This window comes from Falco punctatus (assembly GCF_963210335.1).
Source record: "Falco punctatus genome assembly, chromosome: 8".
NCBI classification, from domain to species: Eukaryota; Metazoa; Chordata; class Aves; order Falconiformes; family Falconidae; genus Falco; species Falco punctatus.
In genome coordinates this window covers 21,712,585-21,739,553 of record NC_137588.1, presented here as the reverse complement: position 1 = coordinate 21,739,553, position 26,969 = coordinate 21,712,585, and the positions used below count along the sequence as shown (strand labels likewise).

General features: G+C 37.3%; 1 protein-coding gene across 1 annotated transcript in view; it reads right to left on the bottom strand.

The window, feature by feature from the left end:
* Positions 1–26,969, bottom strand: part of LRP2 (LDL receptor related protein 2) — a 146,496-nt gene that overhangs the window by 30,108 nt on the left and 89,419 nt on the right. The window contains 22 exon segments of the mRNA XM_080398878.1: positions 849–1,045; positions 1,961–2,138; positions 2,539–2,762; positions 4,004–4,174; positions 4,625–4,777; positions 6,703–7,219; positions 7,724–8,019; positions 8,482–8,683; positions 9,615–9,746; positions 10,652–10,771; positions 12,420–12,545; positions 13,614–13,856; positions 14,243–14,446; positions 15,712–16,001; positions 19,481–19,639; positions 20,475–20,640; positions 21,126–22,046; positions 23,148–23,336; positions 23,472–23,711; positions 24,196–24,409; positions 24,758–24,935; positions 26,049–26,158. Coding sequence (XP_080255004.1) covers positions 849–1,045; positions 1,961–2,138; positions 2,539–2,762; positions 4,004–4,174; positions 4,625–4,777; positions 6,703–7,219; positions 7,724–8,019; positions 8,482–8,683; positions 9,615–9,746; positions 10,652–10,771; positions 12,420–12,545; positions 13,614–13,856; positions 14,243–14,446; positions 15,712–16,001; positions 19,481–19,639; positions 20,475–20,640; positions 21,126–22,046; positions 23,148–23,336; positions 23,472–23,711; positions 24,196–24,409; positions 24,758–24,935; positions 26,049–26,158 — 5,230 coding nt within the window.

Sequence of the window (26,969 nt, the reverse complement as noted above, 5' to 3'; positions counted from 1 at the left end):
TTAAAACTGGTGACAAATTATGCAGCTGCCACATTTCTACTTATTTAATATTCCCTTGTGCCACACTTAAGAGATTAGGTAGTTGAAACTCAGGTAAAACTGACATTCTATTTAATTCTGTCACTATTAGAAACCTTTTTCTAATGGAAGGCAGTGAAACTACCAATTATACAACCACAGTGCTCTCCCCACCACCACCTCCCCTTTGTATTACTAAGCTTGCAACTACCAGAACTACATTATTTACAAAAAGAGAACTAAGGATGTGATTTTTAAAATTAGATAGAAGTATGAGGAATAAAACAGGTTTTTAAGGAAGCAACATTATTCCACAAGCATAATTAGGCTACATTTCTAAAGTACTGCTATCACAAACAGCTCTCAAAAAAAAAAAAAAAATCTCACATCACTGGATTTTGTGCAATGCAGAGGGTGAAATAATTTTGTCCCATTACATAAAGCTCTAGAATACAAAGAAAATGAACATACGTGGTAGACTGACCTGGGCATTAGGAAGGCCTTAAGTTCCTCATACTCAGTTTACTTTACTGAGAACAAAACAAAGTGTGTCCTGATTCTAGTATTTTATACCTCAGATTGTAATTTACACTAGTTCAAATCTGTCCCAAAGGTGTAGAAAATGTTAAATTTTGATATAGTACATTTTTGCTCTCCTCTACCCTGCTTTTGCACTGAGGTGAATTGCTGTAGCAGGTGCAAGACTAGAAAAGACTGCATCTGTCTACCTCACTTCTTCATCTGCAAAAAAATGATAATGATTCTGAAATGTATATATAGTTTATATGTTTTGTCCTGCAAAACACCTGAATTTATTAGTTGCAACATACCACAAAGTACAGGATCTTCATCTGATCTGTCATGGCAATCTGGCTGGGTATTACACAGGAAATGTGGACTTGTGCAGTTCCCATCATTACACTGAAACTGACCAACCGGACAGTATCGGTGCGGACAGGTAGGGGGCTCATCGGAGCCATCTCGACAGTCCCTCTGTCCATCACATTTCCACCAGATAGGAATACACCTACAAAGAGAAAACAGTGTTTTCTTTGTTTAGGAAGTGTCTCTACAGATATACAGTCATTACACAACCATCTTTTTACAGCACATAAGACAGTTTTGCCTCAGTGTTATTTATTGAGACTTTCAAGACATCTTGAATGTCATGTCTTCCACTTCATATGTCAAATGCTAACAATATATGCCACAATACTGTCACCAGAACAGATTATATTGGTGGGCCTCTAGAAGAAAGTTCACAGCAAATCAAGGAGGATTTAATTTTTATGTATATTTATGGTAACCATCTCTCATCCTTTTTAAATCAATCTTCAACTGGATTTTTAATGAGGTAACATTTTAATAATTCACCTGAACTTTACCACAAGAATTTCACTAGAGATTATCAATGTAACATTGCTTCAAAAGGCCACCCAATAAGAACATCTGCCACACAGAGTGATACAATATCAGCACAGTAGCTCTTATATCACCATTCCTCTCCCTCCACTCCTGTTGTCTCAAGAAAAGGGTCAGAAATATGCCCCTACATCAGCTAAATGGCTTTCCTGGGCCACTGACAGCATATATTTGGCAGAAACAGGTACATTGTAAAAGATGTACAAAAAATAAAGAGAAGGTTCCAGGTTCGTGGACTCAACTGGAAATGTTTTCTGGGAGGTACATGTTTCTAACAACCCAAACTTTGCTACATTAGCGATGTCATACAACAGGAAGTAAAAAAAAATACTATTTAAACAATGAGTCTAGAAGTATTTTTCCAAAATCGAAGACTGTCTGGCTTTGTCTTTGTAAGCACACCACAAATTCATAGTGAGTGCAGAAGAAAACCCTAATTTCATGCCCTTTGAAAGAGACTAAACTGTAAAACACATCCTTAAAAAGACATTGAAAAAAAGATCGTCAGCAGTGGACTTACCTCTCAGTGTCTGCACAGAGAAACTGGGTGCTAGAGCACATTGGAAGGCAGTGAGCTGTATTGCCAAACTGTACTATCATGAAGTTATCGGGACATTCACAGGAATAACCCTGACCACCAGCTTTTATTAGACAAAGATGGGAACAACCACCATTGTTGGTGCCACAAGGATTATTAACTGGTAAAACAGAGAATAAATATTACCATACTTTGCAAATCCCAGGACACAAAGGTCTCAATTTACAATAAAGTCCTCCAATACTGTATTAAAAGATGTAATACGTTGAAAAAGAAGACCTAGATAACTAGGCACTTAATGAAAGAAATATATATGATTTCACATACAGGAAATGTACGCTATTAAGCCATGACGTTTTAGAAACTAATTTAAAAGCATGCATTTCCAGTCATTGCTATTCAAAATGACAATTTATAAGCATGAAGTAGAGGACTACATTTACTCTGTGCATTTTATTCACCTCAGCAAAGCTAAAAGCTGAGTGCACTTAAGACCCTTTACAATTAGTTTCCAGATAACAGCTGACCCTCTAAATGCAAAACTAATTCTGTTTTCTCACCAAATGGCTGTCTGTACGGATGGTAAACATGGATGTCAAATGGCCTGTGTGTGGTGTTCACAAGAACAGTCCTGTCTGATCCATCATATTTATTTCCCTTTTCAACTGTTCTTGTGTTCCAGTCAGTCCAATATATTGTGTCTTCAAAAATTGTTATTGCAAACGGATGAGGTAAAGTGCCATCATATACCACGTGACGATGATGTCCATCCAGGTCAGAGTATCTACACAAAGAAAAATGTGTGAAACATTCAGATAAATACTAACACATCCTCAGATTTTAATTATACATGCTTATGGTACTTCATTATTGGTGACCAGGTTCATACCATGTGGAACTGAAGATTCTTTAGTCCCTGCTGATAGAGCACCGTCCTCAGGGAATTCATTTTAAGATAAGCAGGAAAGTAAGCCAGGTTATTTTAGGCAAATAAATGGAACAGAGGAATAGCCACCGAAATGTAAAGCCTTCCCACAGAAGCATATCAGCTAGTCCAATTAAATTTTGCACATTTTCTGCCTTACAGCAAGTTATTTTTGTCACATAGGAGACTAGCTTGCCTGTATCACTCCGACTGCTAATAATGGAACACTCAAGACAATAATAGGCCTCATATTCCTAGATTTTACATGTCTCTGATTTAAAGCCTCCTCTGATGAGATATCTTCAATAAGATCTTGTATTTTTACTATCACCTTGCTATAGGGAGAAATTATGAAATACAAGAGAGAAAGCAAGACAGAGAAACATACATATAAATAATACACACATTTTTAAAAAGGCTGCTGGAAGAATTACTGTAAAGAAGAATAGAAGTAAATATAAACCTAAATGTACATGTCAATATTAATAAAAATACATATACTAATATAAATACAGAGAAATGCTTTTTGAGTATTTCAGTACCTTGACAGGAACCAGAATGCTAGTTACTCACTTTTACTGATATTTAAAAGTGGAAATTTTCTAACACTAGAAGCAATTAATAGATTTTTCTTGATTAACAAAAGAATCCCATGTGCTAACAAGAAATTCCATGTTGTACCTATGGACAAATGTTCAAAGATACTCTAACGATTTGTATACCATTTTATTAGCATTCAACTAGTTTAGTTACAGCTCAACACCTATCTATAGGCAGAAACAAGAGAATCAGGAAAAAAACAGTGATTTTATATTCAGTTTGCTTTGGTTCAGGTTGTACGCTTAGGTACAGAGAAGTTGCATATTCAAGTACAGACTGTGAATCTTTTCACTATAATTTTTGGACCACTTCCAGCAAAGATATGAACTAGGCTACTGTGTCATCTAGTGATTCATATCACCTGCTACTCCAGACTTTCTGCCTCTGGTTTCCTATAGAGCCAGTGGGTACATACGGATGCTTACAGCACCTATAAATGTTTCCACTGCAATCCAACATAAGCAATTATTCAGTTGTTTTATTAATTTCTGTGTACTTACTCAATGTAATTTAGATGGGCATCTGCCCAGTACAGCTTGTCATTGGTGTAATCTATGGTGAGTCCATTGGGCCACTCTAACTTTGTAGAGATAATTACTGTCTTCTCCTTGCCATCCATGCCTGCTCGTCCAATATAGGCTCGATCTGCCCAGTCTGTCCAGTAGATTTGCCTGTCCAAATAAATACTTATAGTTAGGATTGTTGTAAAAATATGCTGAAGTAAGTATTAGAAACCACACCTCAAACACAGTGTTTCCTGCAACAGAACTAAAGCAGAAAACTGTTAATTTGTTGCTTTAACTGCTACAGCAGCCAATTGTGTGATCACAAGTATCTTCAAAGAATGCAACTGGCAGCCCCACCATCTAACAAACCACACAGATGTCCATCAACCTTTTTACCCTGGCAACCAAAACTTCCTTGTCCAAATTCCACTTTCAATGATATCTGACAGCCTGCATAAATACCTAAAAAAGATAAGATACTATTTTTCCTAAGCCACAACTGAAATCTAATGCCATGCAAATCTGAGTGTAGACAGCCAAAATTTATTTCAAATTTTCAGAGACAGTGCAAGACTATTCAGAAAAGAAAGGAAAAGCACTCTTGAAATGTCATACCCATATTTTGGATGAACCACAATTGCTCTGGGGTACTGAAAGCAGAAAGTGTTGTTGGCATCTACACACTGATCCACCAGTTTTTTCCGGAATCTTCCATCAAGTTCAGAGACATAGAGACAATCTTTGTAGGCATCCACCCAGTACAATTTTCTGAAATTTTAGAGTTAATTTATTTACTCTTATTTGCTGTTTTTTAATTTATTTTGCTTCACAGCATCTTAAATTTCACAGGTTTTTTACTCCTAGAAGTAATACATCCACTGTAAAGGAAGAATACACATACCATACTGACATCTCTTCTACACCATGCTCCAGACTGCCTTTTTCACTCCTGCTGTTCTGGCATCCACAGTCATTGGTGCCAAATTCAAACTTTCAGTTGCCCAATTGAGTAATAATATGCCATTTGCCTAAAAATTCCTAACCTCCCCTTCTCTTCCCTTCCTCTCCTACCAACAATGGCCAGTGAAGAGGAGCAGGAAAAGACGTGCAGTGCAATGGATTGTGACCAGGGCTGTAAAGTACTGGAGAGAATCACCACACTGCCACCTCTGCTCTCATCAAACAAGTAGAATAGTTGCCAGGTTCTCCTTTGAAAATTCCTAAGCAGTTCCATAGTCCAATTTAAACTTCACCTAGAAATTTCTAATGCTTCTATTACTTTGCCTAGGAATTATACACAGCTGTAATCAAAGAAAACATGCAAGCTGAAGCAATGATTTTTAAAAGCCTGCAACAAAACAAAGCGTTTAATTTAATTAGAACTACAGCAGGCTACTTTGAAATTGTCTGCACAGCTGGTCAGCTCCAGCATTCACGGGGTCGTTCCAGAAATAGCTTGACAGATACAGCTTCTGTCTAAACCACCCTCAGCAGTACCATTCCCACTAGGGAATAGAAGGTAGTCTTCCCCAATCTGCACCTCATGGCATCCTCCAGTCCTCCCCCTGTACTGAAAATGAGCAGAAAAACTTATCAACCATTGTATTGTCGTTTGAAACACCTAAACAAAAATTGACTGAGGACATAACTAAAGGTAGCTGAAATAATTCAGTAACTGTATTAGTAATGGAACAGTAGGAACACTTCAGCTAAAATTGGGCTTTTCTTTCCTCACCTCTCCATGAATCATAAAGCATTTAAGACTGCTGGCAACATTAATTATCATTAGGTTTAGAGAGAAAGTGGTTTAAAAATAAAAACTATTATATTCATATAAACACTCTCAGAAGTTCCAAATGTGACTTTTTGAACAATTCTCATTATTTTTCAGTCTGATCCATGATATTTAAAATTTTCATACTAATACTGCACTCAGAAAGCAAAACTTAATGAAACACAGCCAAGAACATTGTCAGAAAGGGCACCACATAAGGACAGAGTTTCTGTGGGAGTAAATCAGACTACTTTTTGACACACAGTATATAATTCAAAAAATCACCACAATGCAACGTGTTTTCCAATTACCTCACCCTTACACTGCCCTCCTTACAGCAAACAATGTGGATCACATTGATTGAGTGTCAGTTAAAGATGCATTTTTCAAGAGCAAAAGAAATGTGCTTTTCGCATTGGTACAGGAGCTAAATTTCATTAATGTTTATTATTACTTTATTGGAATCTAGTTATCTGTTCTGACATATTGTTTATGCATAGAGTGAAGCCTGCATCCCAACCTCAACAACTGCTAGCAAAGAAATAAAATGCATAAGCTCAGAACCCCTACCCCATAGCCACATGTAACATCCCACCTGCCTGCTTGCCTAGTCCGTTTATTAATGGTTTCCTAACAAGTTTTTCCAAGGGTCATATGCACTGCTTCATTATTGATGAGAAACCAACTCTGATATAACCTCAGTATACTAGATATGAGAACAATTAAAGGAAAGCGTTATGTAATGTATTAGATGCTGATAAGCAATTCCAGAGCAGTTGTGTAACGCTGCATCCACAATCCAAAACTATTTCAGCACTCATTGGGAATTCCATATGAAGTGGGAGAAAAATCCCAAGATAAACTCCCTCACACATCATTTCCTTAGTAGCCCAGAAAGACAAAAAACATATTTTCTTACCTGCCAACCCAGTCAACAGCGATACCTTCCCCGTTGGGTACATCATCACTTATCACTGCCTCCTTATTTGTTCCATTTAGGAACATTCGTTCAATGACCTTCCTCCCCACATCAATCCAGTACAACCTCTTTTCCACCCTGTCAAAGTCCAGTGCCACCACATTTCTCAGTCCTTGCAAAATGAGAGAGTAAGACTGACCATCTGCTGTGAGATTTCTCAGATAGTAACGGTTGCTAAAAATAAGGTATGGGGAGATATTACTATTTTGCCGGCAACTTTTTCCATCAGGCTCCCGGATATAGCCTGGGGCACACTTACAGATGTAGGAGCCAGCTGTGTTCTCACAAATCTGGCTACATACTGATGGAGTTTCATTGCACTCATCAATATCATCACAAGTCCGTTTATCAGACATAAGTTTGTATCCAGGATGACAAGAACAGTAGAAACTTGTCTGTGTGTCTGTACAGTCATGATCACATCCACTGATTGAAGGGTCACTGCATTCATTTATACCTGGGGAAGGAAAGGAGTTCTATTCAAGGAACTAGCTAGCAGAGCAAGTAGTACAGTCATTTTCCAACATCCTTTCTCCACCTCTCTCCCCTGCTACACCCTGAAAACACTGAATATTGATCTAGGCTACTGTAATAAAGGAGCAAGAAAAATAATCTAATCTAATCTAAAATTATTCTAGCACCTTTGAGGTCTGTCACCAAACACACCAAGTGAAAAATACACACTTTTGAGTGGTGTATTTTGGAAATGTAAGAGCAATATATAACAATGTATAAACTATATTTAGTTTATATAATTAGCTAATTTTCATGGTTTGTTAAAATGGTATATGATAAGTATGATTTAATTAAAACAAAAAAATAGATATATACATTTCTTATAATCCTTCTGAGAAACAAACATAGAATAGATATGACTAATCAAAGCAATTCTCTTGAGTTCATTTTTTTAAAGCTGCCTAAGCATTTTCAATTATGACAGTACAAATAGATCTACACATACCACATCCTTTTTCATCGCTATTATCTAAGCAATCATCCAACCGATTGCAGACTTTAACCATTTCAATGCAGTTTCCATTGTCACATTTAAAATGATGGGGAGAGCAGGTTGGTTCTGGTGTTCTACAGAGATGTTCCAGCTCATCAGATTCATCACCACAGTCGTTATCGCCATCACAGACATAGGCCTTGGAAATGCAGCGCCCATTCTGACAAGTAAACTGGTGCTGTTGACATGGTTCATAAATGCAACCCCTTTCATCACTGCTATCACCACAGTCATTCCGCCTGTCACACCTGAAGAAGAATGAACACTTCTTTTCAAATATAAGAAGAGAATCACCATCTCTAGGGCAGATGGATAAACATACTCTCCCAATCTCCAAAGAAGGTCAGATATTATTGGCTCCAATGGAAGACACTTTCAGAAACCAGGCTAATATTATATAGGGTCTGACCCTGCCAGTCCTGCATGTATTCCCCATTTCTATTACAAGTTGAACAGAATCACCCCAGGAGACGTTACTAGGCGCAATAAAAAGGATTAAATGCTAATGGTGAGCACTGGGAATATTAAAATAGAAAATTCCAGAGCATTTTCAAATGAAAACTAATGCTTGAATGCAGAGCAGATAAACAGTTTCATTGCAATACGCAGATCTACGTAACAACTAAATAGCGTGAAAAAAAAGACTGAATTAGCTCCTTCACTTTAAGCAAATTTTGAGAATTTCTGCAACGATTCAGGTAGTTACAAACCTGTAAGTGTTTCGTATGCACAAGCCATTACTACAAGTAAACTCATTTTCTGTGCAAGATCTTCTTGTGCAGTTCTGGTGTTCATCAAATGCATCACTGCAGTCAGCGTCACCATCACAGATCCATGCCCGAGGAATGCACCTCCTGAGTGGGGGTCGATTGTTGGCGCATGTGAACTCTGCTGCTGTACAGTTGCGATTTGCTGAAAGAAAAACATGTTCGCTGATACACCACGTTATACTCTGTGTATGAAACACCCTCCCCTGCCACACACACACGCAGCCTGGATATCCTCCCGTAATCCACAATAAAGCCATGCTGTGCTGCATGTGCAGAGACAGATACCACTGTACCCTCTCATATACAAAACTCATATGCATTCCCACTAAGTTTCACTGAGCATTGCTCTTCATGGAGACTGACTGGGAGCCAAAGAACTTTAGGATTCCTTAGGCAATGCTGGTATGTACAGAACTCTGGAGCTTGTTGGATTCTCGGCATAAGCTCTTCACGTGTCTGGCCAGATTTCCTGGGAGCTGAACAGGTATTAAGCCTAGTATCTCTATCCTCTGCTTTCTTCAAGGCATTCCATGCTCCAGGGAGAAAACAGAGGGAGCACCATTGCAGCTAAAAAGGGCAAGGACTGCAAGTGTATCCAGCTACTATTAAAAGACTCAAGGAGCAGGACCAGGCTTGGTGAACCTTACTCCCTTTTTCACCCTCTAAACAGCCATGCTTATCTTGCTGACTAATTTTTGAAGAAATTAGGCCAAAACCATGTGGTTATTAATATGCACAAAACAGTGTGTGTGACAGTCAGGGAGTATCTCCACTGAAGCTGCTATTGCTGCACAAATCATACAAACAACCCAGGTTAATTATATCTCCACTTGAACTCAACAAATAAGAGTAATTACAAAATCAGAAAAAATACTTCTTTTACCAGTAAAATATTCAATTTTAATTCAATATAATGAAAATGAAGGTACAGTAAGAGTTTATCTCATGCTTAATCTGCACCTTTACGGATAGAAAAATTGGCAGAGGGTAGGAGTTTAGCAATTGGTTGTTTTCTATAAAATGCCTACAAGACAAACAAACAAAGTACAGTATCTACTGCATTAAACACCTACCACAATTATGTCTTTGATCCTCATCACTCATATCCCCACAGTCATTATCACCATCACAGATCCATGTTGCTGGGATACATCTTCCATCGTCACATCTGAACTGGTCACTTGAACAAGTCCGCATTTGGGGCACTTAAAAACAAACACAGTCACTCTGCTCATTAAACTAACCTGCACTGCCATGAAAATCTACTAAGAAAGCTATTTTAGGGAGAATCTTTTGACAGTGAAACGTAAGATAGAAGCTTAAGCGTTAAGACAGTTAAGGTATGTATGTGTATATATATATATATGTGTGTGTGTGTATATATACACACACAAATATAAAAGGTATAAATGCAAGACATTTTCTTAAACTAAAGGTGCAACTCCAGCAATGTGCAAAGTGAAATACCAGCCCTGCTTAAATCATAGAAGAATTTCTTCTGCCTTGTTATGCTAACTTTTACAGTGAGAATAATGACTGTTGTAATATAAACTCCAGTGACTTCAGTTAGCCCCTCCTCTTGCTCCCTGGAAATTACTTTTCATCTTTATCCCCCTCTCCTCTGCTTATTACTATCAGTTTCTATTGTACATAGGGGATTTGCTTATTGTAATACTATAATACTCTACTTCATGCCGTGTCAACAATGTTGCTCTGCAACCCACATTCCTTTTTTGCCCAAATGCAATATTGCATGCACAATTCCTGTATAGCATAACATCTGCTTTTACATCCAAAACAGTATAAAAATACTTGCCACTTTTTGTCACTTGATTCACCACCATCACAGTCTTATAAAGACAGGAGGTTATACATTAAAAATAATTACATTAAGAGCAATCAATTGTGACAATTAAAAGTCTTCATATTCCATACACAGTTTTAAGTATTTAAGATTTTAATTATTCAGTGACCCACATTATTTAAAGTCAGTGAATGACTCTCAGAAGATACTTATTTTCCACCTAGTTTAGATTCAGGCTGCTGCCTACAAGAGAAACTATTGATTTCCCATAACCCATCATGTTATATCTTCTGAGTGTAAACTTACCACAAGAGGCAGGTTCATCAGAGCCATCAGCACAGTCTATTCCTTGATCACAGTACCAATGAGCAGGAATACAACGCCCCGATGTACAACGAAATTCACTATTTGTGCAAGTCAGTGAGACTGCAAGAAAAAACACATATGATTTATTTCTGTTACCTTTCCAACTTGTTTTAAGTTGCTTTTGAGTCAATGTTATGCAAATATATAACAGACCCCAAAAAAGAAAGAGAAAAAATTATGCTAGGAAGGATGTCTTTTCACAGCCTACCTGCAGAGTTCATTGAACAAACTAGCCTGATGTATGCAAAAAAATGGGCTTAATTCTCTCCTTGGGTATACATATCAGCTAATAAGTAGAGAGAATTTGCCCTGAGAGTTGGATTGCATGCAGCAACCGTAAATGCATTCTATGTTTATACTTGGAGATTTGTGCACAAGAAAATGACCACAGTCTGATATACTAACTTCTCCAGTGACCAAACCAGGCAGTAGCAGACTCCATGCTCTACAAAGAATCAAAATGTGCAGTAAGGAAGTAATATCTCCTGGTAGATAATGCTTTCCTTGTTCTTCCACTGATTTTTCTTCACTTGTAGGTAGGAACCTTTTCTTAAAGGCAGTGAAGAACAAATGGTAACTCTGAATAGTTCCACCTAAAGCACGCTGTAAACACTCGTTCTGCACTTTGGCTGAGCCCCTTGATCCTGGCTTGTATAGTGGGTTTTGATAATTTCTTCAGTAGTTACTGATACGTTCCTGTACCCTCTGATGTTTTCAAGATACCAAAAAGGACCCAGTCTGGCCTTTTAACTTGCTCTTCTATGTGCCTTTAATGATGGAATCAAAGGCAATTAACACATTGCTCATTAACCTCTTGGGGCTTCTTTCATCTCCCATTCTCCCTTTCTCTCTTTCTTTTCCTTCACCACTTCTCAATTCAAATAATTCAGCAGTGCTGCTGGGACATAAACAGTAGAAGGGACAAAGCACACCTTTCATGAGCAGCAGAAGACTCGCTATGTCTCTATATATAGCCACATATTTTTGACACATAGGGCTCCTTAGATAAAAGTAGCCACATTATGGCTAGAAAAATTGAACTCATATTTTAGAAAATTTGTAGCATAGTTAATTGAAGGCAGGTACCTCCAGGAAAACTAGTGTTGGCAAAAACAATCTGCTGAGGCAACATTAAAAAAAAAATATCCATTATGGTTTATAAACTGATACAAAAAAAATTATATGGGAAAAGTACTACCTAATACAAATGTCTGTACTAGCAAAGATAAGATGGTTTGTAATTAAGGCTGCTTGAAAACTAGACACTTTTATACACTAACTGGAAGCTACAATGAACAACGAATCATGTGCTAAAGCATGCATAACTGATTACATTTGAGACTGTATACAATTTCATTTGATTAGAAGAAAAAATATTCTAATGTTAAAGTTCCAGAAAAGGCCAACTCGCTGTAATACTTAAGGGACAATTACCTTGTAAAACCATGAAGGATACAGAGCAGAATTAGCAAAAGGAATGATCCCTCAAATGATGTATAAAAATACTGGAATAAATTATGATCTTTTTTTATTAGATAAAGGCATGATTTAGATAGTTGAGAGATAATAATACAATACATTTACCTTATAAATCTTCAGTATTACAGGAGTAGATGTTTTGAGAACAGTTGGAGTTATGTCAAAGGTAAAGAGCAGTGGAATAAATTACTGAAGTACAAGAAAAGTAACCAAGGGCCTATTAACTTACCACAGTGAGTAGGGCTCTCATCACTCATATCTCCACAGTCGTTATCACCATCACACAAATATGTTCGAGGAATGCAAATATTTGTGCTTTGACATTTTGTAAAACCGGACTGGCAAGTGCGCTCCGCTTTAAGGGGGGGGGGGAGAAATGACAAAATTCTTTAGAGCTTTTTTTCATACTATTATGCTCTATTCATTGCAAGATACAGAATATTGTTAAAAAAATTCCCATGACACTCACTTGCTAAAGTGCACTCCTACTGCTCCTGCTACATGGAAACAATTAGATAATTGCTTTTATTGACAAAAATCCTGACAAAATCACTATCAAAGAAACACATGCCAATACTTGGAGGTGATGGAATGTAATGCCTGCATTTGCAACCAGCTGCTACTGTATGAACCAGACTAACTACAAATGACAAATAGACCATGAATTTCAAATACTCAGATTTCACTGAGAATAAGAAAATTGTCACAGGCAATATGTTCCCCCCAAAAAAAAAAAATAAAAATCAGTGTACATATAAATATGTAAAAAAATATTCTCTAAATAAATTTTTTATTTCTCTAACTCCAGATATAAATTTTCCACTGAAGAATGCAATCTTAGTGCAAAGGCATGATCAGTTTCAGTAACTACAATATTAGTCAAGATTGAACTAATCACAGTTTATATCTTAAGGAAAGCAAAAATAACTGATAACTTTTTGAGAGCTATAAGGCATATAATTTTAAACAGAATAAATATAAATTGTGTTTGTATAAGTCACAATTTACATTCCTGATGATTAAATCTAGTATAATTAATATAGCATGACACAAAGTAAAAACCCATCGTCAAGCTCCAGGCTAATATGGCAAAAATATAAGCCCTGCAACCAATTCTTCTGAAATAATCTTTTTCAAGTCCATGGAACTGCTCATAAGATGTTACATTAAGCACTGCATAAGGATTTGTTGCATCAAGGCAGACTATTTAAAGTGATAGTTATTACATAACATCTTGGGGTACTCCAGAATATCTTTTAACAATTCTGTTTGCTTCCAATAACGTAAAGCAGAATCTGTACTGTAAATAAAGAAATCTTTTATCCTCTTAGCTGCTTTTATCATAATTCTTCACACACAAACACATTTGCCTCTTCTTTGGTCTAAAGAGTCAGACTCAAACAGGTGATTGGGATAAACTTACGGCAATTTCTCTCATCTGATGTGCCATTATCGTAACAGTTGTTTACTCCATTGCAGACATACTGAAGAGATATACACCTTCCATTATTGCAAGTAAATTCTGTGTGGGAGTCACAAGTTCGGAACAAGCAGCCAGCCTCATCACTGTTATCTCCACAGTCATTGTAGTGATCACAGCGGTAATGATAGGGTACACATCGCCCATTACCACAGGTAAAAGCTGTTGGCTGACAAGTATGGAAAGCTGCAGCAAATAAAAAAAAATAAAATAATATACATGGATAAAATGTAATCTGAGTTCTCTGACAAAGTAACAAGTGAAATCACAATATTTTTACCTGCCAGGGCAAACACAGCTGCAAAACGGACTGCATGAAAAGTAAAATACATATTTGAATTAAACAAAGTAGAAATTGGCTATACATGATAAAAAGTCAATCCTATAAATGCTTTTGGATTCTAGAGCAAATCAGCAGCCATTCAGACCTCAAGTCTGTGAGCAAGCAAGGGATCATTTCCAAACTACAACCATAAGATCCATGATCATAAAGGCATAAAAGTGATAGAGAATACAGTAAAGGCAAGATAGAGTATGCATTACTTTCTCATGTAGTTATTTTAAATGCTTACCACACACACTTTCCAACTCATCACTGCCATCACCACAATCATTGTCATTGTCGCATTTCCATCGCTCAGAGATACACTGCCCGTTAAGACATGTGAAGAAACCAGTATCGCACCTGGTACCATTATCCACAATACAGTGCTTGTTATTATTAGCTAAATACCAGCGACCTTCAGAGGGGCACTGACATTCTGCACCAGCTGGACCTAAATTTATGTTTGACAGGTAAAATAAAAAATTTAAAAAGGAGACAAAAAATGAAACAAATTTAACATTGACATATTAGATAGGGTTCCATGAAACCATTCACAGCTGTGACACTGGAAAAGACAATGTAATTCTCACAACTCCTGCAAGATCTATCTGCTTAGGTAGATGTGTGGTGACTTAGCCATATTTTAGTCTCAGTTAGACACATGCAAATCCATTAAAACCACAGGAGTTATTTCAGAGTTCCCTAGAGGAACTGATAGCAGAACTTGGAGTATCTTAATATTTGCTTGCTGTTCAAATGGCTTTTGACTGGCAGGTAGATAACACCTGATGCTTTCAAATACCAGACGTACAGCAGCTAAGGCTCTATCACTCAAAATCAAGATGGTTTTCTAAACTCCTTGCACTAGACTAACTGTTCTTCTCCAAATCAAAGAGAAGTGTGAGCTGTTTTAAGGCAAGACAGATTGTTAAAGGCATTTAAGATGCTACAAATGAAGGCAGGCACTAAATGAGTTTTTCAAAGTCAAGAATCATAACTTTCAAAAACCCACAACACATAGAACAGCTCTGTAACCGGTATGCTTTTTGGGGTATTACTGCCATTCTAGTTTCCTGGCTGCTTGGATTGGTGACCTGTTGGAGCACTTCAACTCCTTACATATTGCACAAGGAGAGATAAAAGATGGGATACATATGTCACTCGGGTCTCACCCCAATATGAAGCTGATGATACAGAGCATGTTTCTGCAGTCCATGACTCAAAAGGACACCTGCCCCCCACAGTACAGACAGAAATCAATTTGTGCTATCTTCTTAGTCATTGTCCAACATTTAAAATGAGGCAGTAGAAATGTTTATTTTGGAAGTAAATCATTAGGGAAAGACTTCATAATATCATGTGGTAAAGAAATATTGACCATAAAGATTTTTTAAATATTAAGTAGGAAATGTCTGTTCAGTGTTCAGCATATCAGTACGTATTCCCAAGATACACATATGCTGCAGACCCCACTTCATGTCTCGTCCTAGAGGGAAAAAAAAGTTACAAACCCAGAAAACAATGTTTTGGTTTAAATTAGAAAAGCCTGTCCCCTCAGGTGTGTTGGCAAAATACCATGACCTTTTATTTTGATTGCATTTATAAAAAAATAAATATTAAACATTTAGGAACACTAAGAAATATTTCAGCTGTCCCCATATGACTAAAATTGTTTTACTATGAACTCTAATACAGTCACCAAGCATAATAGCTTACCTGGTGCACAGATGTGACTGCAGCCACCATTGAACTGGTTGCAAGGGTTAGTACACTGTTGCTGCTTGCTTTTTGCCCAGACGTGAATATCCATTGGTCTTTGTGGAAGATTCATGATCATTACAATCTGATCTGAACCATCATACTTATTAGCTCGGTAAATGCTTCTTGTGTTCCAGTCTGTCCAATATATGTGCTGATCAAACAATGTCATCGCAAACGGATGCAAAGCAGTGCTAACAATTACCTCCCGATTCGTACCAGTGAGAGTGCATCGCTCAATCTTCTGCCTAGAATAATAAAAAGACTATTACTTCTTAAAAGAAATCTTTTAACTTGGGTATACAGCCATGCCCTAATTAGTCCAGCAACTAGCACCCACCATTTCTGTAATGTGCGCCAATAGGTAGGGTGCTGTTATAAGTTAAAAATCTCAAATTTTCCAATCTGTGGCTTCAATAGTGATGCAGAGTAGCAGCTCTGCAACACTGACACAATAATGTGCTGGAAGTAATCAGGCTGAATATTAAAATGTTTAAATAATTACACTACTGAGAGCTAAAACAAATGCACAACTTTGTCAGAGAATACACTTTTGGAATTGTTGGGATGTTAACAACTTCTTGTAGCAGTAGAAAACCAACAGTCCCATGAAATAAAATTAGTTTTATCTTCTACAGATCCAAGTTTACACAATCAAGAAACAGAAGCAAATTGGCAAGGGTACAAATATTCATCTTCTGCTATATCTCACATAAGAATACAGGAGGGAAAAACAGTTCTAATATATAACAACTACCACATATATAACATCTAACAGCCACAAATATACAGCATATGATAAACATTTCTTCCTTGTTGATATTCCAGTTTTGAATCCACCTCAGGAACAGTATGTATTTGCAATGATAAACAAAATTCTCACAAACAACTTAAAGGAGCCCCAGAAAAATCAGGGTTCAGCTCCAAGTTGGTGATAGACATGTTCTGCTCTATGTGAACCATTCTTTACTTGCACAGATAGCACTACTGACCCACAACCACCGTGTCACTGCTTCTCCTCTTCAGCCATTTCCACCCTTAAAGACCACTTCAGCAAAGGTCAATGGAGAAGCAGAAGACATGCTGATGCCAGGAGACTCAATATGCACTATTCATGCAAGGACATTATTTCTAAGCATTGTTTATAAGATGATGATGAATGTTAGAGGTTCCTTCTATCACACAGATTCCTGTCTGAGGTAGGCAGACCACACAAGAGTAAAGCACGAGAAAAGAGAAAATGGAGGATGTTCAAAAGTTATTTGCAATTAGGATAACAAGAGAACGATTAATGAGTAATAGAAGGGGTTATTCAAAAGAAGAGAAAATCTTGACAGAGAAACGTTAATATATAAGCAAATACTGAAAACGCGATGAGGTATTGTCAGCAAGTTGAAGACAGCAGAATAAGAACGAGCATGGATAAAATCTGTTCCTTTCCTCCAGCTCCCATGATCTTGCCATTCAGTCACACTGTGATGTTCACCTGGCAAGGCTGCCAACCGCTTACTGACAGAAAACATACTTCAGGTTGTCTCTGTTTCATCAAGTATGGCATCATTCAACTGCACGGCTCTTAATACTCATCTCTAGCAGATAGAGGTAGAAGAGGGTGTATACTTACGTATAAAGGCATAATGCCTAAGGATTGGAGTAGTGTTTAATCCATGTCAGTGCAACAGAATAATTATCTAAGAGGCTGTGGCACCCTTCATGCACAAGCTTCTGAAAAGGAGCTATTAAGATTCCCAGAATGACTCTATGGATGGTAAGGATGAAGAAGCTGTGGGACTAACGACATCATACCCAGTGACGTTCTTCCTGCTAGCAGCTTCTCTCCCTGTTCATAACTGCGTGGCCAATACCTCTTGTCTGTGAAGTCAGAAGGGCCAGATGTCATTGCTGAAGACTCCAAGAGGAAGCTCCACCCTTTGGTTCAAGCCACCAAAAGAGTTCTCACAGAAACACTCCAACAACTTAGCATTAGGAGTAAAAAAATCACTTCAATCTATTTCAACTAACCTAAAAGCAACTGTATGTTTAAGTCTCTGCTAGAGACAACATTCAATTATTACCAATTGTATTTAAGGCATTTACTAGAGTACCAGTGTGGGCTGAATAAGAATGGAAACAGCCAATGAGAAAAAAAAACCTGATAAGTAATTTCTCAGGAAGACAAATAGCTTGCCTCCTTTGTCATCACTAGTAGGAAGGAAAAAGCTGCATTTCATATAAGAAGGGGGAAAAAGAAAATAATTGTATTAATTATTACAGGAAAAAATAATAGGCAGCCACTTTATAAGGCAAAAGCTTTAAAGTGAAAGGACAGTTGTGGGAAAAGTGCAGGAAGGCACTTTTCTATGAAGTTAGATGTCTACAAAAGAAGAGATGTTCAAATGCAACTCTCCTGTAATAAAGGCTCAAGCAATTTCCCCCTTTCATGCCACAGGGAACTTTTTAGGGAGAGCCCTATACATAGTTCCCAAGTGTCAGCATGCTGTCTGGTGAGGGATTCTTACTATGTTGCATGCAGCAACTGTGAAGAAAGGGGAAAGGAAGACTGTACAACTAGCACATAGATTCTATCCATTTGAGATTTATCTCAAGACTTGCATGTGTGTCCAATGGTATCACAATATGTACAATAATATGTACAAGGCAACAGGAGGGTCTAGAATAAAAGAATAGAAATGCTATTTTAGAGAAAGAGGGGTAGCACCTTTGGGAGGCTAGCATAAACAAGAGGAGACTAAGCAAGAGTAAAAATGGAGAATATATGGCTCACCCTTGTGTTCCCTTGGTGCATTCAGAGCTAAGGTGCACTGCTATTTTTGAATGTCTGGTCTTCATTTTCACCTCATGCTGGTATCTGTCCCTCTGAAGGAGTAAAGGCCCTCCCCATGAAAGTCAGAATAAAGAAAACTTCATACTGTTTAAGCATATGCTCCCCTACCTCCATTATCTAGAGTCTGAAAAAGAAAAGAGGATGTCTTATCTAACACCCTGCATTCCCCTGAAAAAATAAAGGGTCCTATTACAGGTGCCCTGCCCTCCTGTATGCAGATGAAGCCAAATTGGAATGCCTTCCTCCCAGAACAATCAATAGAGGCACAGACCATAACAGTTACTACATTACAGACACAACTTCTTGTCGTAGCAAAGGAGAAGCCTGCAAAAGAACTGCTAAGCTGAAGGAAGCAGAGGAGAATGTTCTGATTGCTGCAATGATTTCTCTCAGACCACAGGTGAATTTGAATTGATACAGACTAAATTATTTTTAAAAAAATTTCTGCTGACAGCAGAAATGCTGGGTAGAGTTGTACCTGGTAGGCAACAGTAAGAAAATCATGCCAAATTCCACAGATGACAGGCATTAACCATGAGCAAGGAATGATGTAAATTGTGCACTGGGATTGTATTTGTTAGAGGAGATGATTATATAAGTCCTGAGTTGCACATAAGATGGACAAACTGCCAGTGGGTACAAATGCCATAAAGCAGTGGACTAAGTCTACACCGTGGCATAACAAAACTTATTACACAGTAGTTCAACATCATTATCAAGACCTGACATTGCATTGCTAATAAGTAACTCTTAACATTCTATAACACCAAGTACCAAATTCCATTGAAATGCTGAAAAACAGTTTAAAAAAGATGAGGAAAATTAAATACTACATCTATTAAAAATAAAGCAAATGTAAACCAATGTGTTACCAAAACATACAGATTTGCATCAGCCCAGTATAGCTGCTGTTCTTCATAGTCCAGGGTAAGCCCATTTGGCCATACCAAATTGGTGCTCACAATAGGTGTTCTGAAGTTTCCTCCAAGCGTAGCTCGTTCTATCTTTGCATTTGAACTCCAGTCAGTCCAGTACATATACCTGTCAATAATATGATTGCAGGGTTATATTTTCAGCAAATAAAGCTTACAAAGCTTTTATCTGCTCCAGGGTGTTTCCACTGAAATGTGCAGTGCAAAACTAGGAGAAAATAACTTCTTCCTCTATTTTGGCCCATATTGACATGGGAATCTTCTAGCAGGGATCACTGGGATTCAGTGGAGTGAACTTCAGAAATGTTTTCTCCAGCTCCTGTGAGAATCCAGTAAAGTCATTTAATCTCTTTCTTATCTTCCTTCATTTGAAATACAGTATAATTAATAATGAAATTAGAAATACAGTATAATACAGCAATGCCTCCCAACTCTCAGGGAATGTTTTGATACTGAAACAAGAATTCTTCTGAGGCACTCAGGAAATATAATAGAAAAAGGGAAAGATTATATGATACTTTAAATAGAGAGATCTCTTGGCAGTGTCACCTGATTATCACAATATGATATTCCTGAAGAAACCTTGCTTTCAAAATTAACCCTTTGATTTTCTGCCTTACATACCAAATGGAAGATGGTTAGTTGCTAGACAAACACCTCTTTGACCATCACTCTCATTTACACCCAGTACCTGGTTCGCACCCTCACTAAGCAGAGCCTCATGCACTACACATTCATAAATATTCTAAAAATCTCAGAAGAAAATTCAGTTCCCTGAGGCTGAGATCAGCTCAGAAAACTCAAACCTAAAAAGTAAGATATAGGATGGTTACACGCAGCTGGAACTTAGGGCTCAGAACAGGAAGTATCTGGCAGTCTTTATCAAAGTCTAAATTGTAGTTTCATCTGCAGTCAAAATAAAGTATACAAAGTACAACACATACCCTCTGCAGGGATCTAATACAACGGCTCTGGGTCGTGGAACCCGGGCAATCACTGTACGGTTAGATCCATCCACAGCCATTGAGCTGATAGTCTGATTGAGGTAGTCACTGTAGTAAACTCTGTTGTTGATCCAGTCAAAGGCTATGCCATCTGGAGTCCCCAGGTCTTAGACACATGCAAGCAAACATACACAAGTTCAGTATGGTCTCCTGAGATATTGCAATACTCTTCATTTATTGTAACATGGCAACAGCAAAGATGTCTTTGAAATGCCACTGGTATCAATGCAAATTCATCCATTTAAAATACTTAGGACTCACGGCAGTCCTATGTATGCTGTAGGGTTACAAAGACTTTTTCCTTACATAGGCCTAAGTTCTGTTTGCTATTCTCCAAGTAGCAGGAATCATTCCTCACTCCATAATATTTATTTACTATATATAATTCTATTACATATAACAATATTTAACCAGATTTCTATTTCCATTTCATTGTGATCAAGAGTCCAAAGGAGCATTTTGCCAGATATCTTAACTAAATATTCTACCTTTACCATTAGCATAAAAATACCTGTTGAGCTAGTGCCAAGTGCTGCAGTCCATTTTTTCTTCAATATCCAATTACTTTGTGTAACATTTCAGTGCACTTACCAGATGCAACTACTGTTGGAGAGCCAATTCCTGAGTAAATACTAACGTAACTTATTCTTCCTGTCCCTGAAGGATAACTTTGCGTAAAATATATTCTGTTGTTTATGCTGTCAAAATCCAGGGCCACTGCAGTTCTTAATACATTGACTGTGCGGAAGGGAGGACTGTGATTTTCAGGATCTAGATGGATACTTCTGAGGGCATTCTCAAGAGCAAAAATCAGGTAATCATCAGTTGAAATGGAACAACTCTTGCCATCACTGCCTAGTGTTCCAAAGGCACAACCACATTTGGGCATCTGCATGTCAGGCAGGGCAAAACACAGATGAGAACAGCCTCCGTTGTTGTCCAAACAAGGATTGTTGTTGACATCAAGGGGTGAACGTGACTGGAAATGACTGTTGTAAATGGTAACATCCCTTAGCCAATTAATGTTGTCTCGTATTACTGTTGGCTGATCAGTATTCCCTGGCTCCTTGCTGGCCTGGAAGACTTTTTTCAGGTTCCGATCCACCCAGATGATAGAATTTCCAAAGACAGTGATACCATATGGAGTTGGATAGCGACTGCCATAACGCACAATTTCAACATCACCACCATCAGGCTGAATTCTTGCAATCATATCTAAGGAATCATCCACCCAGTAAATGTATCCATTGCTGTGATCTATGGCCAGCCCACGAGGTGTGACAATGCCCTCAGACACAAGAACTGTTCTGTTGGTGCAGTCAAGAAATGCACGTTCGATCTTGGGATTTTGCCCATAATCTGCCCAGAACAGGTACCTGTTTTTTGGGTCGACTACTATGTGCCTTGGCATATCTATGGTAGTTTTAAGCAGAACACGGCGATAAGTTGTGTTTAAACGCAAAACTTCTATAAAAGTCTCTGTCAGGAATGCGTTTGTAAAATACAGATTTCCTGTATTTGAAGAATAGTAATAAAAAAAAAAAGCAGAAAAACAAAACAGAAAGTTAATATATATCATCATACATACATCAACACCTGGGAAACATAAGCTGATAAACTACTAAACCATAAAATTAATATCCATAAACATCTTAGTAGTTGGAAGCATAAGGTACTTGCCTACACTTTGAGGAATTAGAAAGAAGACACCCAAACTGACAAAAGTAAATTGATTTCTAAATCCTCATTGATTACCATGGGGAAAGTCACTGGTATAAGATCAAAAGTCCGTTAACTACAGTTGTTCTTTAGGTATACACTTTTTTTATTGGCTTGCCCTTGCATAATCTTACTCTTCATGTTTTACAACACACAACTATGAAATCCATGTTATGTCACAGATCTGTAAACAGTAACTAAATTAAGTGTATACAGCAGATGATTATTCTAAAAGTCCTCCCAACAAGCCTAACAATCAACAGAACTATTGCAAAACATAAATATAGTATGTATATGTATAAAATAAAGGTATTAATGGCAATAGTCACTAGTTAGAGTTGATGAACACTTTCTGAAGCGTTAATATTTGAATTGATCTCTAACATGTTTAAATAGGAACAGGAAGTGCAAGTAGGGAAATTAAAGTTCAAAGACAAAGTACGCCTTTTGCTTTTTTACTTTTCATTATAATTTATAGGATTTGTACACAGCAATCTGAGGGTAGATGAAAGGTCCTTCACTCTTATTAACAATGTCAGCAGACAACTTGTGTGCACTTTTCTCTGATACATGTTTTTTACTGTAGTCGTAAAGCATAGTAGTACACTGGATAACAGCTACTGATGAATGCATGGACAAGAGAGACCTAAGAGAAATACGAAAGCATCACAAGAGAAAAGGTTCTATACTCTGCCCTGATAAACTTTCATTTTTACATATACATATGAACATAAGAGCCATTCATTACTACCTCTTCTAAAATCAGTCCATAGACACACAAGTCAGAATCATAGGACTTCCATTCAAAATAGTTACATTAGGATCCATTTACATTAGTCTAAAAATTTTACAATCTGTAAAGAATAACATTCTCCTAAATTCAGCTATGCTTACCTGCTACCCAGTCAATTGCAATGCCACGGATCCCATTTCGTCCTATTCCATTTGTAACAACATTTCTAAAATAAGAACCATCAGGTTTAATTTTACGTATTGCATTCTGAGAAGAAATTGTGCTACTGAAGTCACACCAGTAAATGAAACCAGAAGGCATGTGAACGTCCACGTGAAGTGCATTTCGCCCTGAAATATTTTGAAAAGTAATAATTAATTATCTTTTACATAAACTAACTTATTTAAAACATGTGCTGTGCCAGCAAGAAATGCCAACAAATTATTAGGCATCTAAGACTTTTTCCTATTATAATATTCACATACCTCTTCCTGCCAGTGGTACCATGGCTTCAGAGTGATCAGATGTCTCTAAACTAAATCCTTTAATTGCAGAAAGCATAGAAACAATTACAAATGAACTGTACGGGGAACAGGTTCTGTTATCAGGATTTAGCTGAAAGCCAGTAGCACAGGCACAGGAGAATAATCCACCAGGTACAGGCAGGCAAAGCTGCTGGCAAACTCCAATATTGTTATTGCAGCCATTTGAGGAACCAGCAGAATCTGTGAAAGACACACATGGAAAGACATAAAAATCTGAACTGTATCATCACAAACTCACATGGATACATCACCAAATTCATGTACTTGCATGATACTAACAATCTGCTGACAAAAATAAAGATCTTAATCACTGTATATTTTAGCACATAAGCATTAGCAATGGATTTGCTGGTTTCTTGTCATCCAAGATCAATGGGACTAAGAATCAGACCAAGAATTGATGTATAAATTTGAAGCCAAAGTAACAAACTTCATTATTTAGTCAATATTACATTGATAATATTTTAGTAAAAGTACGCCTACCAATAGGTGCCTTAAGTGGATGGCGGAACATCTCTACAAAAACCAGATAAAATGCTTCTGACACTTTTCCTAAAAATTTAATCACACGATTTCCTCTGAAAAAACATGCATTCTGTCTCTGAGGGAAGTTCAAGTTTTCACAAGTTGGGTATCCTGAAATAAGTCTTTAGCAAATACTCACTGTCTCTGTAATACACACGTAGGCACTTCAGTCTTGGGACATTATCTCTCAGTACTACTTTGTTTGCTCCAGTGGACTTGTCAACTCGTTCAATAACTTCATAATCTCGATCAGTATAGTACAGAAAGGTATCATACACAGCAATTCCCCATGGATGAGAAAGATGAACCACCAGAGTCACACGATTTGTACCATCCACATTGCCTTTCTCAATCTAAGAAATCAGTTTAAAGCCTAATATTACATTTCTTATAATAAAATTTCAATGTTACAACACAAAATTAAAATCCAACTTATGCTACTAAAATCTCTTCATGCATGAGATCTTTATGTACAAGACAGGAAGAAAAGTCAGCAGGATACCAATAATGATTTCTGGTTTTTCATTCAAATTTGTCATACATTTTAAATGGCAATTAGTAACAACTTTTATTCAGATTTTCCTCAGTCCTACAACTCCTAGTTACATGAATAAACTAAAGTAACTGAATAACTCATGAGAGTCACAGATGCAAAGATAGGTGAACAGGTAAAAAAGCAATTATTAAAAAAAATCTCCTACCACTCCTGTGCTTGTGACAGCCCAGTACAACCTTTGTTCCTTAATGTCAATGGTAATGAACTCTACATGGTCCAGGTTGCCAGTGAAGAGGGTTTGTATGCCTGATCCATCCATGTTTGCACTGGCAATCTTTGCTGGGACTCCACTGTCAGTTCCCTGGTCTGTCCAGTACAGCTTCCTGTAACACACATTGTCACATCTGTTAACAAAGCTCGTAACAGAGATCAATGGACCAGAGTACTTGAGCATATACTTAAGTCTACCTCCTTCATCAGCCAAGTACTTCAGCATATGCTGAACAGAGATCACTGTGAACCAGGCCACAATGAAAAAGAGATGTTGTTTGAAAAAAAGATTAAAATGCTTTCCTCTTGAAAAAGAGAACAACGCCTATTAAATAATTTTTAGAAACCCATAACCTCCCCTGTATCACCCCACAATACCATCAGCAAGTAAACTCAGTAGTATTAGGACTCCAAGAAGAAAGCAGGAGAATAATAATTCTGTTTCACAGATGGCTGCGAGGTTTCAGCAGTGAGTTTGGTTCCAATTTAGAATTTAAAATACAAGTTCAAAAAATCTATACAAAACAGAATTCCATTATCTGGCTCTAGGGAATATGTGCACTGTCCTGGCCTCAGCTGCTGAAGAACACCTAGGGCACATGGCTGCCAGACTCCCAACCAGCAACAAAAAGTTAGACATCAATTCATATGAAAGCCTGCCAAGTCACTAGCAGAACTCTCTCATTACTGATCGGGTCCTATGGAACACAGATTTAAAAACAAACCAAAAAAAAAGCATCGTATTGCAATTTTGAGTACTCGGAAAAAAAGCAAATTACATGTCTTTTGGGGAGAAAGCAGTAAAATCATATTTAGTGCTATGCAATTTAACATGTGACACTCTTCCCACTCTTCTACTATAGCTAGGCCTCAAGACAGATATCACAAGATATTATAAAGAAAGACTTTAGAGTTCTCTCTACTCTGAGTTCTCATTTTTCAGAGATTTTTTTCACCATCATAACATTCTGAGATCCTTTTTAATTAAAACAATTTTACCATACAAGTATATGGTAAATTAAGGAGAACTAACATCTATGCAACAATTTATGAAGTTATTCAAATATTTTCTAGGGTTTAAAAAGAGTAAATAAATTCTGCACAAATATGAAAAAAAAAAAACCACCACTATGTCAAATGCAGGATGAAAGCTGAAGACGGTAAAAATTGAAGAAAAACGTGGAGAATATACTCATGCAAAGACAAGAGCGATTTTGGAAATTTACCCTCTTGCTGGATCAACTGTCAAACCAATTGGTGTGCCAGCTCCCAGAGAGGTGCCATCATTGGTAATCAGTGTTTTCCTGTACATTACGTCACCATGCAGCTTCAGGACCTATGCAAACATTGAATTTATCAGAGCACATGAGAGAGAACTTACAATAGATTTTCAAATTAAAGGAAAGAAGCTTAAATCCACAGGGAGTTGAAATTGCAGAAGACTCAAATACTATGAAGAAAAAGCACATTGTTCTGTGCTCTAACCATCTCCCTTCTCTTAACAACCACTCCTTGAATGAGCTGCTTGCAGCTTAGAACCTGCCTGTTAACAAGTAAGCAACCTAGGTATAAAAATAGTTAATCTTTCAGCTTCCATAATATCTTGAAAGTATTACAGGCCAAATGAGTTGATAAAATGATGATTTAGAAAGTATTCAAATACATTTGTTTTAATTAGCTTCTTTTTAATTTAATAGTATGTATTAATATTCTGGGACAAGGACATCAATGACTGGGCTTATTCAGTCATTACTGTATTATATATCGCTTATCCTCTTATTTTGCCACACTAAATGGCAATTTTTCTTCACATTCCATCAGACTGCTAGTCTCCAGAAAGCTACATAATATGATATCAAAGCATTTGGGAGTGGATCTTACTGCACTTGATGGCAACATTCCTTTACCATCAGAAGCACTGCATTGGGACCATTGATTTGAAGTGAGAATAGTAATAATAGTAATAACTCTAGTGATCAGTGAAGTTGTGTGTCAAACACCAGAAGCCTAATGACTTGGGGGAGGGGAGGAAGTAGGGGTGCGCAGGGGGAAGATCTATGCACAAATCAAGTTCCCAGAACATTCTGTTTTCAGTCATTTTGACTATGCTCAAATTTAGGTTTATCTCTTAAAGTTTGTACAGTATT